The following is a 16,359-nucleotide window of genomic DNA, read 5'->3' as shown; positions in this document are numbered from 1 at the left end:
TGATTACCCAGAATCCACATTAGCTTCTTGGGATCCATACTGAAAACCTAGATCCACATTGAACTATCAGAATCCAGACTGGAATTTTAGGTTCTACACTGGAATTCCAGCATCCATATGAATATCAGGATCCACACGGGAATCTAAAGATCTACATTGAAAACCTAGGACCCTTTCTGAAATCCATTGAAATTCTACATTTCACATTGCAATCCCAGAATCCTACGGTCTAACCCTTGATCCCAAGTGGAATCAAAGAACCCGCATTGAAATACCTGCATTCACCTTGAAATCTCAGAATTTCACTCTGTAAGCTCATGATTTGCTCTTTAATCCCAAGAGCTATACTGAAATACCAGCATCCAATTTGAAATCTCAGAATTCACACTGGAATCTCAGAATTCTCACTGGCTTCTAAGATCCATTCTACAAAAATTCATAAATCTCTGATTTTGAAACCTCGCTTATTGTAACATAAGACGAGCGTGGTGATGCCGACAAGAGTTGCTGACAAAACAATTCAAAACTTGAAATATTTAATAAAAGTTATTAATCTCAAAATAGAACATTGGGCGTTAATGGGTTAAAAATGCAAATAATAATGGGAACCGGCACTAAAAACGAGATACTTAATGTATTTCCCCCTCCGGATTTCAAAAGAAAAATTTCAAATTTGTTGCGGTCTTAGGAAGTTTCATTTCAATCCTTTTACAATTTGTAACGAGTTGTTCTTTTCCGTTGTTCTGTCTACGAATTCTTCCAACAATTAAAAAAAAATCTTTGGAAGCATAAATGGGCGGCAGTACTTCCTAGGTATTCCAGAGGGATACCCTTGGAGATACATTGGATAAATTAATTGAGAAATCCCGAAAAATATTGACCTATCAGTTTTTCGATTAAATATTAAAATGCTCTATGGAGAGGAGGGTTTGATCCGTTGAATCTGTTGCATGCTCCTTTGTGAATGAGAGACGGAATCAGGATTAATTGTGTTCGGTTCACGTTGTGCTAGTGAAAAAAAAACGAATTAGTATGTTCATTCTTCTTAATTTTATTGAATGTTTGACACCATGTTGATATGATATCATATAATAAATCAATGTGTTCGAAACTGGGGGAAAGTAGGTACTTGACCAAAATTGTAATTTGTCCATATTTAGTTTAAATATGGTACAACATACATTCATACTTTCAATTTATGATTTTATTCGGTCACGTTCGCGAGATCCAAACTAGTTTGCCATATTCAAAATAATTACTAATTTGACTCAAATTAAAGGCGATACATTTTTAACATTTTTCATACATCTCTACTTTCAAAAAAAGGCATGTATATTTCAAGGATATGTTATTCTACGCAAATATTAGTTTTCATAATAGCTTTCTTTTCTTCTAATCCCTAAATCTAATATCCCTCTAAAATATGATAACACCTGCTTTCGCCATGACAGCTGCAAGGACGTGGCCGGCACCGTTATTGACTCTGTATAAATTGAGGCACTGAATTATGCACACTGAAGAAGATTATGGCCAATCCCAGCCGAACTTCTTGTTGATTCTTTGTGCATATTCACTGACTTCGGTCAATCACGGAATAGCAACCATTGATATGTGTAGTCAGTCTAAGCTAAGCTAAGTTAACAATGAGGAAACCTCTATTTAGGTGAAGGGGCTTGTGTTGTACCCTACTTAAATATTCTACCAAAACTTCATAAGCACGAACGAGAAAGCAACAAGTTATGACGACCTTTTTCGGATCTAAATATACTTCAAGTCAAAGAGACGAAGATTTCTTTTATTTTTCGGAGCTGTGTAACCGTCCAACCTCTTCTCTATCTATCGCAACATCCGACATTGAATGCCTAAAGATTTTAATCCACCTCTTTCAGAAGAGAGAGACTTCTCTGCATACAAAGTAGCTTAGCAACATCAATCAAGAAATAAAAAAGTCGCGTATCATTCACTTGATTTGTTCCAAAAACCGCTTCCGCCCAAGCTGTCCAACGCGAAATTACTCTCGTAAAAAGTAATCAAATATGCAGCCCACTAATGCCATGGAGAATTTTTTAGTTATTCTTTGTTGTGGGTGAATTTGACCGGGCACAATGTCAATTCGTACAGTTTATGATGGCAAGGAAAATGCTCGACTCTTGTCTCGGTAAAATGCTTTGTTTTCAGTGGACAGCTTTCATTTTCGGGGCAAAAGCGCTCAGCTTAAGAGTGTTGTGAGCAGAATCTACAATCACTTTCGTACTGCGGCAGGGGCTTTGTATCATGATTGCGAATTAAATTCACTTTCTTGTGAATTGAATTCGCAATTTATATAATTTATGAGATAATTCTATCGGTAGACACGTGTTTTGTGAATGATCAAAATAATTGCTCAAAAATAAGTAATGAATTGTGGATTATGTTTAACTTCCTGATTTTGCATCAACCGGAACAGAAAAAAAACAGAATTGTGATTCATGTTCTCTTCTAAGTGTTATCACCTCACCTTAACCGAATGCTGTGAATGCCAACTCTGCTCAAGTATGCGCACCTTCTATGGATTGGTATCGAGCTGTTTGAAGTCCAAAAAAACCTAGTGAATCAGTGATTTTTAACGATCCTCTTGATGTCCCATTAGCCGTGAACCAAGGTCGGCTTCGATCCGATCTCGGAAAGCAATAACGAAACGAACTCAGTGAAATCATACCTCATCATGTAGACAACCTAAGCAGTGGAAAACCGGCAAAGAAATAAAAACGATCGTTAAAGTGTGGGGCGCAGAGACCACCTTGCCATCGAATAAGTGAAAAAATAATTGCATTAATTCAATATCGCTACCGAACGAGCGGTGGTGCAGTCCACCACATTGCCCTTCAACATGTGACGTGGAGCGCCGCCATGTTGTACGTGTGAGTGCATGAGTAAAAAAATCGAGATAATCGCACTGATCCCTATCCAAAAGTATGACGTCAACGACATCGACCACCAGCAACAGCAACGAGAGTGTTCCAGTTTGCACCAACAACGACGCCTCCTCTTCATCAACGGTCCCGAGTGATGAAGAAAGTGCCATCGAATACTCGATCAATTCTTTAGATCAACAGAGTCGTCAACAATCCTCTACCGAAGCCGAAGATGCCTACAATACTCTATTCTCCGGAAGAAGCAAAGCCTTTTCGGGGGATATCCTCAACAGTACTCCGCTCCATTCGCTGGACCTCTTTGGTAGTGGTTCCGAATATATCGGAGGCTTACTGAGTCCGGCTGCCCTCGCGTCATCGCCTCCACCGTCTATTTCGAGTTGCCCGAGCGATTCCAGCTACGGATTCCAGAATACCTACGCCGTTTTAGAGCGGCAGCTGGCGAGTAAAGCTTCAGCAGCTAGACAGCTTCGCGAGTTCCTCAAGCATAGCGACCTCAACAAAACGCCAGTATTCAGCAGCGATGCGACGCCCCTCTCGTTGGCGGCTCGTGACTATAGTGCAAATTATCTAAGTAGTATTAGCGAAGAGAGCGATTCGTTATCCTCGCGGCGTACTTCGTCCACTACTCATCCGGATGACGAAATCGATGCTGGGCCGCCGAGTTTCCTGGAGCTGGAACTTGAGGCTTCCAGTAGACTGCGGAAGCTCAAGGAACGTCTCGGTGGAAGTTTGGCGTCTATCGATGGAGCTACGGGAGAAGACAAATCAACTGTGGAGTCCCCTATGGTGGAGGCATTGTATGGGATCAGTGCGGAAAGTTTAGCTAAATTGGCGACTGGACGAGTACATCCCAATCCGGATGTATTCCTACCGGCCGGAACTGCGTCCGAAGAAGATGATAAAACCAGTCAATCCGGAGAGTATCCGGAGTACATTTACCACGTGGCAAAGGGGAACGATGGCCGGATGTATTTGAAAGTGGTTCGAAGTCTTCTGCTGGATAAAGGTAAGAATGCACTGTCCTACTTTTGGAGATAAATTGAAAACATTTCATCATTTAGCGGCATTCATTTTATGACGGGCGATAGTCAGTGAAAGTAATCCGAGAAGGGATGAGAGAAAGACGCCCATTTAATGAGTGCACCGCCAATCAATTATCCCATCTTTGCTTGTGGTCTCAAACCAGTCCATAGTAGTGACCCACTGCCTGTGGCAGAATGTCTTTGATCGAGCATCGACAATTTCCTTCAAAGAACCGCACAATGATGGTGATCTAGTTTTGTGATCATTCATGCTTTTGCTTCACTGGGTTTTGATTTCGTGGTTTCATCAGCACCGGAATCGGATATCACGATAAAAGTTGGGATTGACGATTTTCATTCGATATGGGAGTGTTTCGAACGCGGCCAAATATTTTATGCTACTTAATGCATCAGTGGAATACCAACCGATGATCGTGCGAAAGAATTACAGAAAGAGAGATATCGATTAATAGCCACCGGATGACAATTTTAATTATTATTTTGAGAAAAAAATGATTACATGTCGAATTTGTTGAATAATTTTGTTTCTTTTTTTCTCTTTCTAGGTGAGTACTTTGAACGTTCCTTCCGTAGAACATGGCGTCGTGAGTATTAATAACATGTTTTTATTAATGATTTGGAAATTACTGACAAATGAAAACAAGAGTCGCTGTCTGAGGAAAATTTATTTTCAATTTATACGTTGTGCCATACAATTCTTACATCTAATGTAAACCTTATAAAATAAACCTCATGGGATGCAAAAATCCAGCAATTACCAAAGTATTGAAAAAATTACATTTTCATTGTTGCTATGTTGTTGAATTAACTTATATACTATTCAACAGTAAGCTTTTATTAAGATCTCAATCGCACTCTGATGATTCGCCAACATCTTTGAACATATGCTGAAATACTTGTTTAATGTTATGATTTATATGGATGATTTCATACGAAGCGGCATAGGAAAAGCCAAACGTAACCTGAATTTGTGAGAATTTCAAGTGCATGCCATGTACCATGCTTTCATCATTGTATAACAGCCCTCAAAGCTGTTTTATAAAGGGAAAAGGCCCCACAAATGTCGAGTTGATATTATGAACTGTAACCTTCTTTTGGCTCTAGTGGAGCCTTTATTACCCTTAAAATCTACTTCAATTGGTATTGTACACTATTTATAGTTTAATGAAAGTCATTCAAAAGTCTCTATTTTCAATGAAAGATCGCTTTTTAAGCAAAATAATCTCTAAAATCACATTAAATGTTTCAAATTTTCTTCATATTTTGCAATCAGAAAAAAACCTCAAATTCATTTTTAACCGAAACTTTTTTTTTCCTGACAGCGTTGATACGATTATGCTGATTTTGTGTATTGCAGTTTATTCACAATGAAGGGAATCTTCTCATGGCTTGCACAATGAACTAGCTTAAATCGAAAACAATAAAATTTCTTCTCGGCGAAACAAATTGTTTTTGAAGTCTCGTTTGAAATAGGGCTGCGATCTGCTTCACACAACTCACGCATGAGAATCATTCGCTCACGATCATGCCATTAAAAATTATTCAATCATTGAACCCGTTGGAAATCTGTCAATACCCAATGTTGTTGTTATCGTTATAAAGGAATATCTCCAGAGCTTTGAAAACGATTTTCAAACGATTCCGTCGGACATCTTCAAAAATTGTGTATGAAACATCGTCAACTCTCCCTTACTCTATATTTCGTATCTCAATATCGAATTATTGAACTATAGTAAAACTTGGGTTCATGACAATTTCGATGGTCCCTTGGATCATATTTGTACTAGTTTTGTGTTCTCGACTCTAACTCGATGATCCCTTCAAAATCTATTTAGGGAGAGTTGACTGTACTACGAAAAATAGTGCGGAGAAGTTTTAAACAAAATTCATAGACAACAATGAAAAAATTTCTTGAGTGATCAAAATTTCTGCAGCAATTCATAGAAGAGTCCTCGTGAAAAATCCTGCTGTTAATAGGATCGAAAAAGTGGCTCTTTCACAGGTATTGCAGGAATTCTTCTACGGACTCCTCGTGATTCTTTAAGTCTTTAATTCAGAAAATCTTCTATTAATACATTCGGGGACACCTCTAGGGATCTTTCTAGAAGTTTCAATTGTTTCGTTTATAAATTTCTCCTGCGATTGCTTAGTACTATTCATCAAAAATTTTCTCTTGAGTATCCTTTAGTTGTCCAACTTTTTGAACCTTTTGTAATTTCTATATTTAGTGATTATATGGGAATATAATATATGGGTCTCAATATTTCTTCCGGAAATCGTGCCAAAATGATTATAGGAAAACCTCCACCCCTTTTGAAACCTCCACCCCCATTTGTTGCTGGACCAGACCTTTGTCGCCAAATGTCGCTAGACCGAATGTCGTTAGGCCTAAAGTAAAGTGTCGTTAGAATTGAACCTTGTTTGGCATAAAGTCGTTTGGCATAAGGTCGTTTGGCATAAAGATTGACTTAGAATGGATATCGGCATTTTTGAAGATTTTACCAAGATCAACATCAACATAGAAAAAATGTTTCGTAGGTTCTCAATAAGCATGGTGATTGTTCAGAGATTTTCCGAGCTATGAATGTCAAAAATTTTAGTGACATTAGAGAGCATAACTAAATAAAACTCATGACGGGTCTGGTGAACGATCTTTTCGGAATAATAATTTTCTCCACATCCCAGAACATAGAGTGTTTTTGTGCTTGCTGCGATATACATATTTCAAAATAGTAAATCGATAAAGAAAGTTTGCAGTTATTAATAAAGGGAACGTTCATAGAATATCTCGTTGCAGATTCTTCTACAGATTCCTCGTGATTCTTTAAGTCTTTAATTCAGAAAATCCTCTATAAATACATTCGGGGACACCTCTAGGGATCTTTCTAGAAGTTTCAATTGCTTCGTTTATAAACGTATAACGTAACACTTGATGAAAATTACTTAATTAAAGAAGGGAAATTTTATTTGCAAAATCTTATCCCAAGATCTATAATTGCAGCATAGTGCAAAAATAGCCTATATACGAGATCAGATTATTTTTCGTTTAAAATATTTAGACGTAAACGCAAAAAAAAACCTCTCACAGCATAACTCAAATGAACAACACATTTTGAAAGAAAATATTTGTGGCAAAACTTTTGAACGATTCAATATAAATTTTAATTTTGCAAGTGTACATCAAAATCACTGGGAAAATTTGTGATTGAAATAATATTTTTTCCAGCATCTCGAAAGGAGATTATGTGTTTGAAAAAAAATATGTTGAAAATTGGCAAATTTCAAAGAAATTATCATTCTAACAGTAATTATCATGAGGACGGACCTGGTGTAGTGGTTAGAACACACGCCTCTCACGCCGAGGACCTGGGATCGAATCCCATCCCCGAGATAGTCACTTATGACGTAAAAGTTATAGTGACGACTTCCTTCGGAAGGGAAGTAAAGCCGTTGGTCCCGAGTTGAACTAGCCCAGGGCTAAAAATCTCGTTCATAAAGATAGAAAAAAAAAGTAATTATCATTGCAGGAATTGATAAAACAGCAAAATATTTAAAAAAAACAGTCTAAATATAAAGAACAGCCTATTTTTAAAAGAAGGCAAAATTTATGGTTAAACCAATAGAAGATTGAACGCCAAAAATAATTGCGGCATAATAAAACGTAAAGACATAAAAAATTGCGTTCAGCATAATCGAAGTGATTGTGCTACTTATCCCCGAATGCCGTTTCTCCGAATGTTGGTTCCCCGATTTCCAGTTCCCCGAATGAACCTTCTCCCCGAGTGCCATTTCTCCGATTGACCCGTTTCCCCGAAAAGTTGTGCAGTTTAAATGCTATAATAGTCTTCAGTGGCTGGATGGTGAACGAGAAAGAACAATAAGCAATCAAAAGAAAGAGGTATTCTGTCATTCTCGACTACACACATGTTGGCAAAAATGCTGAGGACAGTAAAACTCTAAAGAACCGCCAATTAAATAAAGAAGGGTACATATCAAATGGCAAGTTCATTCACCACCCTGAAGTGTATACAGTTATGAAAATTGTGAATGCCATTTTTTTTTTCGGGGAGCGGGGTATTCGAGGAACTGCCATTCGGGATTACGACATTCGTGGAACCGATCTTCGGGGAAAAGTAGCACAACCCAACGAAACTGCAGCCATCGATTTCTCGTTTCGCTGATAACTTGAGCAGATCAATGTTATCGATTGCCGCCCTTTTATCAGTTGGAAACAAAAAAATATCTTGAAATAAAGCTCCAAAGAACAGCCTATGTAAAAAAGAAGGTTAAATTTATTTAAATTCTAAATCAACAGTTTTGTACACGGAAAAAAATCGTTGCCGGATTCATGAACAAAATATCATGATTTCATAAAATTTTATGTTTCATGATATCATGACTAAAAGTCATGAAATCGTGACTATTATGCAAGAATTCGTATGCTCAGGGCGTTACACAAATCTAACTGTCACTTTCTGCACCTTAGTCAACGTGTCTCATGGCGATCGGTGATCTTTTCTAGTGAAATTATAGAAAAAGTTTTGTTTGAAAAAGTTTAAATTCTTCGGAACTTTGTCATCATATCGATGACATTGTTAGTGAAATTCTCGTGAGTTCCCACATTGTTTCACGATGCAATCAATGTACTTACTTAATCCTGACTTTACAGAACCGGGCAATGATTGACTTTGAGCGAAGATTTTGCTTGACAAGCTCGTCGGCGATTTTAACTGTTCGGAAGTGATGCATACCCCACAGAGCAGGTCACAAAAGGCCTTCGGCAGCCGGATGATCCAGTTCAAGCAAATATAAACTGGGATCGAAATTGACGTATAATGTTTCGTTTTCATGAACTGAGTTCATGATTCAGGGATCCTGCTTCATGATTTCATGACTCAACTTGCCACTTTTCAGCACCAAAATTGAAATCATAAATGACAGGCATCTGAATACATGAAAAGTGCTTATGTTTTCATGACCTGTGTTCATGCCACTTTTTGTATCAAAAATAGGAATCATAAATGACAGATGACTAAATCCATGAATAGTGCTTATGTTTCCATGAATTTTATTCATGGTTCCAGCTTACATGCTTCATGATTTGAGAATTTTAATTGCCATTTTTCTTCGCTAAAAATTGAAAAAGTAACGTACAGCCGACGTTACGGTAAAATGCTTCATGATTTCATGACTTTTGGGCATGGTGTATTTTCATAACATGAAAACACACTTTCCTCCCAAGATCATGACTCTTTCTCCTGTTTTAGAGTGCCGCATTTTTACCCGTGTAGCTTTAATTATAGTTATAACACATTAAAAAAAAATAAATGTTTGAAAGAAGGGTAAATTTGTGCTAAAATACTATTGGCAATAATTTTCCTAATATGCGTAGTTTATTCAAGAGCATATGATTGTTGAATAAAGTGACATTTTGTGTCAATTGACTCCACAACAAGCCAGAAAGATTCAACAGCAACGTAAAAACGAATGTCATCTTAAGAAATTCTTGGTTTCAGACTCATTATGCCAAACGACTTTATGCCAAATGACCTACCACCGGTCGTTAGACAGAAAGGGTTATTAGGCCAAAATAACATGTGACTATTTAAAGTGACAAATGCTCTCTACTATTTCGAATCACTTACGCATTCATCAGTGTTTTAGCTCCTTTTAAAGGCTGGTTTTCTAGTTGTATTTCACAAAGGATATTGTGGGCTTCAAGGTAATGCAAATTGCTGATCTAACCACTTACAACTCATGCGACCCAAAAATTCATTCGGTTTTACGAGCCATTAGAACTATCAGCCATTTTCGGCTTAATAATCCTTTCGGCATAACAACCTTTTCGGCCTGACAACATTCGGCCTAACTGCATTCAGCCTAAAGGGATAGAACCTATCAAAATAATCCTCCAAAGCTTTTTCAAGGATACAGAGGTTTCATCAGAATGCTTGCAGTAACTCTATTCCTTGACAAATCCATGGCAGAATCTCTTAAGGATTTTGTTAAAAAAAAACAAAGAAATCTGTAGGCTAACATCTTTTAAGAAAAATTCAAGAAATTCTGAGAAAAATTTTAAGGGAATTCCTGAAGGAAATTCAATGGAAGAATTTTTGGGTACATTCTTTGCAAATTGTAGACTTTTTTTAGACATTTCAGGAAGAAATTGGAAGGAATCTCTGGAGTAAATAATTTCTGAAGACAACTAAACGTAAAATGCTGGTTTTTTGCATGAGTGTATCCTCAACGAAAATCTTGGAGCAATTTCAAACGAAAATCTTCAGCAATAGGGAAATCAGTAGAAATTTATCAAGTAAATTTCTGAATACATCATGAGAGTAATAACAGAAGGAAATTTTAGGTCAATTCCTGGATTTTTGTTCTTGATCTAAAAATAAGAGTGTCAAGAATGAAGAGATATAGTGGGATTTCTGACGAGTTTACTACAAGAATTTAAGTGTCATTGTATCGGCATTTCTAGATTATTTTTTGCGAGATTTTAGAAAATTTTTTGATGATATTTGTGTCAAAATTTTGCGGAAAGTTCTTGGTGAATTTCTAGGAATATGGCAAACTCGAAGATATCCTATGCCCTAGGAAGTCGAAACAATTTCCAACTCGAAAAGAACCTCGGCCGGCGGGATTCGAACGGTAATACCTACCCGACCTGTGGATTACAACAAAAGTGTAGCACAATTATATCAAGATTTGTAACAAATAACAAATTTTAGTTGAAAATTGAAAATTTTAATTTGTAAAAAATAACAAAATGAGTTATATTTTTGATTTAATTAAAACATAATTAGTTACGTTTTGTTCAAATTCTAGCATATTTTGTTTCAATTTCGTTTGGTGTAGGGGATATTTTGTTATAATTTTTGTAATTTTAATTACCAATCAGCCAAAATTATAACAAATTTTGTTAAAAAAAATACGCACAAACTGAGTAACGAAATCTGTTACAACTCTGTTGTAACCCACTGCACTGGTGGGGATACTTCAGGGATTATCCATGGTCAAGAAGCCAATTCAAATTATATGTTCCCGCAGCAACATTGGAATAGGTAACTCCATTCGAATTGTCAATTTGAATGATTACCTGCTCCAAATTATTAATACGATAACAATGCTACCATGGGCCAATCTAAAAAAAATCAACGTCTGAGTTATCCAGTTTACATCACAACAAGCTTCATATCTTACCGCTTTTGCAATTAGGCGTCTTGTGAACAATTTACCGACGATAACACTAATCAATGAAGGCCGTACACACCTACTGCTCTAAAAATCACGCTATTTGATCAAATTAGGGACAATTCTTCGATGGCGACAATCATCTCACACCACATCATAATTCCATTATCAGAATCAGGTGAATGTGTGGCCGAATCCTTTGGCTGTTGAAACGACCTCAACCATAATTGTACCTTCCATTCGGCAGGTCGTTACCAAATTACCACAATTCCATAGAGTTCACTTATTTGATGGCCAGAGGCGCCATGAATGCCGCCCAACGACAGCGATCATCATCGCCTAATGCTCCCGCCCATCGTTGATGCGTTGATTTCGAAGGCGATCATTCAATAACCAAATTAAAGCCGTTCAACAGAGGCAGCAAGCTTTGGGATCATTATTTCATTGGGATCGGATTCGATAATTACTTCTCGATCAATGAACGAACAGTGGCGTGCGGTCAGTCAATCGAGTTATGTGATGCGTTCTCGCGAGGTGAAAATCATTGAGGATTGGTTTCGTATTAATTGGTTCATTAGCGAACAAACCTTCCTCCTTTTGCTCTCTAGAATTATACTGGGACCTTCCTTAGTGGAATGGTTAGAACCCGTGGCTACAAAGCAAAGCCAAGCTAAAGGTTCGATTCTCGGTCGGTCCAGGATCCTTTCGTAATGGAAATTTCTTTTACTTCCCTGGGTATTGGGTATCATCGTACTTACCACACGATATACAAAAGGCAACTTTGGTAATGAAAGCTCTCAGTTGATAACTGTGCAAGTCCTCATTGATCACCAAGCTGAGAAACAGGCTTTGTCCCAGTGAGGACGTAATGCCAAGAAAAATAAGAATAATTCTGCTGTGTTAAAATACGCGTATCTGTCAATGATAAGCATTTAGGGCGGAATTTATTAATTATTTTATTAATTAAAAGGTACAAGGTTCTCCAATCTACTTTTTAGTTTATCTACCTGTTCTTTTTTCAGTGACCGTAGTTCCTATTGTCCTAGCTTGCTATGTATTTTGATTAAGCATCATGAGCAATTTTGTATCAAAAACATCTGAAGGAATCTATCAGTTACAAAGGTCTCATAAAAGTTGCTCAACGAAGGCGCGTCCTTTTATCAATCACAATTAATTCATTTTCTTGGAGAAGCAAGACATTAGTAAGAAATGTTTTAAAAAAATAATCGGGAAGCCCTATATCCGTCACGTTAAATAAAAGCTTTCAATTCAAAAGTGAATATAAAAAAATTGGATTTCAGAAGAAACCTGTTTTCGCATCGATAATCTCGTTGGTTAACATAGGCCGCCAGAATCAGTTTGGATCAGATATTTAACCTTTACAGTACTGGGTGTCTTCATCGAAGGTTCAAACTTCTTTGACTTCTTAATCGTTCGATCCATTTTGATAAAATTTTCAAGAAAAATCAGTTGTTAAATAAGGATTACCCTGGCCAGATTAGGTGTATGGGAGTTACAATTATGAGGAAAATGGATTACAGTTGAACCTCCATGAGTTAATGTTCAATGACTCGATATCTACTCATGGAACCATGCTAAAAATCAAATTTCATGATTACTTTGATGGCCCCCTCAAACAGCTTTCCATAGCATTGCTGTTCCATGACTCGATAGTCCCTTCAATATCGACTCATGAAGGGTTGACTGTATTTCACTTATTTTTTGAATCAATTTGGATGAGTGAACCAATGCAGCTCCATCATATGAATGTAGGCTACTAAATATGAACTATTTCATACTGATTTGCTGTGTAAAACATTGTATCATCCGCTATGGCTATGACTATCGATATGGTCTCAATCGGTGTCCCTTGCATACTGATAAAACTAGTATCATCCTTGCCCTGCTGCTAAATTTTCCTGAGCCTACGAAAATCCAGGGCTTCTTATTGACAACAAAAGCATTTCAAACAAGGACGTTCGTTCAATAATAAGAATTCTCACACGTTCCTTGAATATGATATCGATATTTCCTATTAAATATATCGATGGTATCGATATTTCCTTCCAATATATCGTAAACCAATATTTAGATAACAATTATAGGGTTATCTCGTAAAACAATTGATTTTTAAATATTTGAAAGCAGTTGATATACCAATCGTTATATGATGTATCATAAAAGTAGATATTCATATCCATATCGATCAAAATAATTGTCAAAGTCAAAGCCAAAAGATTGTTTGCGAATCTTAGGAAACTCATCGTCAGATAACTAAGCGATACAAGAATTTTGCGCCTTTTCAAACATATCAAATGATATTGCGATATGTCGATATTTTGATTCAATATATCGGTGGTATCGATACTTTAATTCGATATTCGTATCGAATCAAATATCGATACTTAGCAATATCTGAACGTCTCTAGAACGATTACCCTAGGATGAATAAAAAGGGCGATGCTAGGGTTTAGTTCGGTAGATCTTACCTCGAAACGCACCACGTAAAGATGATCTACCTGCGTTACGGGCAATCCAAGTTTGTTAACTTACAAGATATTCGAGATAGTCGAAATATTTAACATTATTTGTTTGTTCTTGAGCAGTGTTGCCAGTGCATACAAAAATGTTTAATCCATATACATAAAAAAGGGAAGGATGTTTGTATGTCGCAAGTTAGCATAGAACGGGTCAACGGTCAATGATAACAACGTATGGAAAATGATCTAGAATGCTAACTCATAGCTGCCAGAATTTGACATTTGACTAGGAAGGCAGCGCAAAGATTACCGAGACTGATATTCATTTATAAAACATTAGATGACTATAGAGATCCCTTCGATTTTGTTTTAGCAGTGTTGCCAAATACCAAAGAATTTTGTACAGTTGCGTTCAGTAGAATAGTAAGCCGATGTTCATAAAAATACTTTTAACGTTCTGTTAGTTTGATATCTTTTCAAGTTAAAGAGTTGAATGTTTTGAATTACGAATTGAAGTTTGATTGAATTACATTATTACATAATTTGAAATTTTGGAAAAATCTTACCAGAGCAGAAGTGTAGGGTGGCTATATCTATATTTGGAGCCAAAATGGACATAATTTAAAAGATGAGTAAAGATAAATTTCGAAATTTAGAGCAGAAATGGAAACTATTAAAATTACTATTATTTATCTCATGTGAACCTTTGGTATTTAAAATAATAATAATTTTGCGATAATGAAAATGATTATATTTGTAGTTCTCTATAAAAATCACATTTAAATAACTCATAGTAACAGCATGACATTTTATGTGCTATTATATATATTTATTGTATATAAATAAAAATGAAATGGTGTTTGTATGTCACGAAATGGATTGAGAACGGGTAAACTTATTTAAGTAATTCTTTCACTTCACAAGGGATGCAACGTTCTTGTGAGTCAACTCTCCATAGCTCAACGTTCTGTATCTCAATATTGAGTTGGAAAATCATAGAACATATTGGTTTGCATTGGTATCTTGATGGTCTCTTGAAATTTAAGGCTTAAATGAAGAACTATACGCTCATAAATAAAAATAGTCTCCAAATTACTAAATTTTATGCATTAATAACTATTTTATATCTGTCTTTCTTTTTTTCTGCTGTGATTTTTTACACTGCTTGTCATTTCGACTGGGTTCATGCTTAGGGATGCTGCAATCCAGGTCAATTACAAATAACATAAAATACCCCAGCAGAACGAAAGAGAGGTTGATAGAAAATAGTCATAAATTACTAAAATTTAGTCATTCTGTGACTATCCGTGTTTCTGTGTAGACTCTGTAGAGCATTAACTGTACATCATATCTTCAATTTCTTAATGCAGGGTGGCTACCGAATCGGGAAAAAGACGGGAATTTGAATTTACCGAAAAAAAAACGGGAATTTGAAATGCTCATCGGGAACATCGTTTCGACGAACATTGCCGGGCTCTTAATTTACAAAAAAAAAACTTTTAAAATAAGTTGTATAAAGTCGTTATGTTTGTTAATATTAATAATAAATCATCTGTGGTTTCGAACAAATTACTTTCATATGAAAGTATTAAAAATATTACTTACTTATTTTCTACTCTGCTACAGTATGCTTCTTAACCATTCCGTCGTCGCATGATTAATCACCGCCAGAAGCATCGCGCTGGCGCAATGAACTAAAAGCGAGATTATTTTGTCTGTTTTGTACAAAATACAACAAAAAGACTAACTGAGGTTTCGAAAATGTTTCACTTTTTGCAATAGTTAGCAATGCCTAGATTTTTTTAAACCTTTCCTCATTTCATTTGTTGTCTAAGCGACTAAGAATTTAATAAATAAAGTAGAGATACATGTTTCTACATGTGTGGCTTTGTTACATTGTCAAAAGATGAGCCACCCTCAGGCTGCCAATCTCCCAAATAAACATATGTTCCATTTTCACCTTAAATTTATTTGCTTTAGAAAAACCTTCATTTTCGTGATGAAAAAATCGAAAGCTTAGAAGTAAAAAAAATATTGTTGCAAAATATGGTTTTAATAGTTTTTAAAACATCGTCTGCCAAAATGAATAGGAAAGTGCCAAGAATAGGATACCGGGTTGCTTCGCGATATGGGCGAAATGTACTCATTTCAAGAAAATATAGCGATGCTGTTGTAGCTTGATTGTCTATTAAACTTTTCTCTATTACTATAACTATTCAAAAAAGGCAAATTTGTAGAAGGCGAAACTTCACCTCAACAACACACTTCATTAATTACGCCTGTGTTTTTGTGTTTTTGTTTATCAAAGTGATGAACGAGTCTGAAAACGAAATCAAAACACGGCGACACTGAAAACAAAAAATAAACAAGGCGAACATGGTGGGCTTAATTGAAATCAAAATGTAAACACGGCGCAAAAGTAATAGGCGATATTATAAATTATATCGTCGACAGGCTCATAACATCGGGTGACACTGACATTCTCGAGCATGTTTTAGTCGAAATCTTATAAGATTTTTTGGGTACGAAATAGCCAGGTAAATTATATGAAATATTTGTGGTATTCATTAGGGTTTTAAAACTAGGTTTGTGAAATGTGAATAATAGTGAAAAGATTTAAGTTTGAATATATTTTCTCCAATTAGGATTGAAAATTGTACATAAGAATTTCATTGATTATTTTCTCATTGTTATTGATTTGTCAGATATGCCCTTATCACGAATCCC

The 16,359-nt window shown here is 36.1% G+C and overlaps 1 protein-coding gene across 8 annotated transcripts in view; it reads left to right on the top strand.

The window, feature by feature from the left end:
- LOC5565300 (trafficking kinesin-binding protein milt) overlaps positions 1–16,359 on the top strand; it is a 312,518-nt gene that overhangs the window by 131,638 nt on the left and 164,521 nt on the right. For 6 of the 8 annotated variants that reach the window (XM_021846822.1, XM_021846817.1, XM_021846818.1 and 3 more), the window contains exon 2: positions 2,630–3,921. The exons of the other annotated variants lie outside the window; for them this stretch is intronic. In XM_021846822.1, coding sequence (XP_021702514.1) covers positions 2,955–3,921 — 967 coding nt within the window. In that variant the 5' untranslated portion in view covers positions 2,630–2,954. The remainder of the gene's footprint in view (positions 1–2,629; positions 3,922–16,359) is intronic. 8 annotated transcript variants of the gene reach the window in all.

Source organism: Aedes aegypti, chromosome 2 (assembly GCF_002204515.2).
Source record: "Aedes aegypti strain LVP_AGWG chromosome 2, AaegL5.0 Primary Assembly, whole genome shotgun sequence".
NCBI classification, from domain to species: Eukaryota; Metazoa; Arthropoda; class Insecta; order Diptera; family Culicidae; genus Aedes; species Aedes aegypti.
This window is presented reverse-complemented; position numbering and strand designations above follow the sequence as displayed.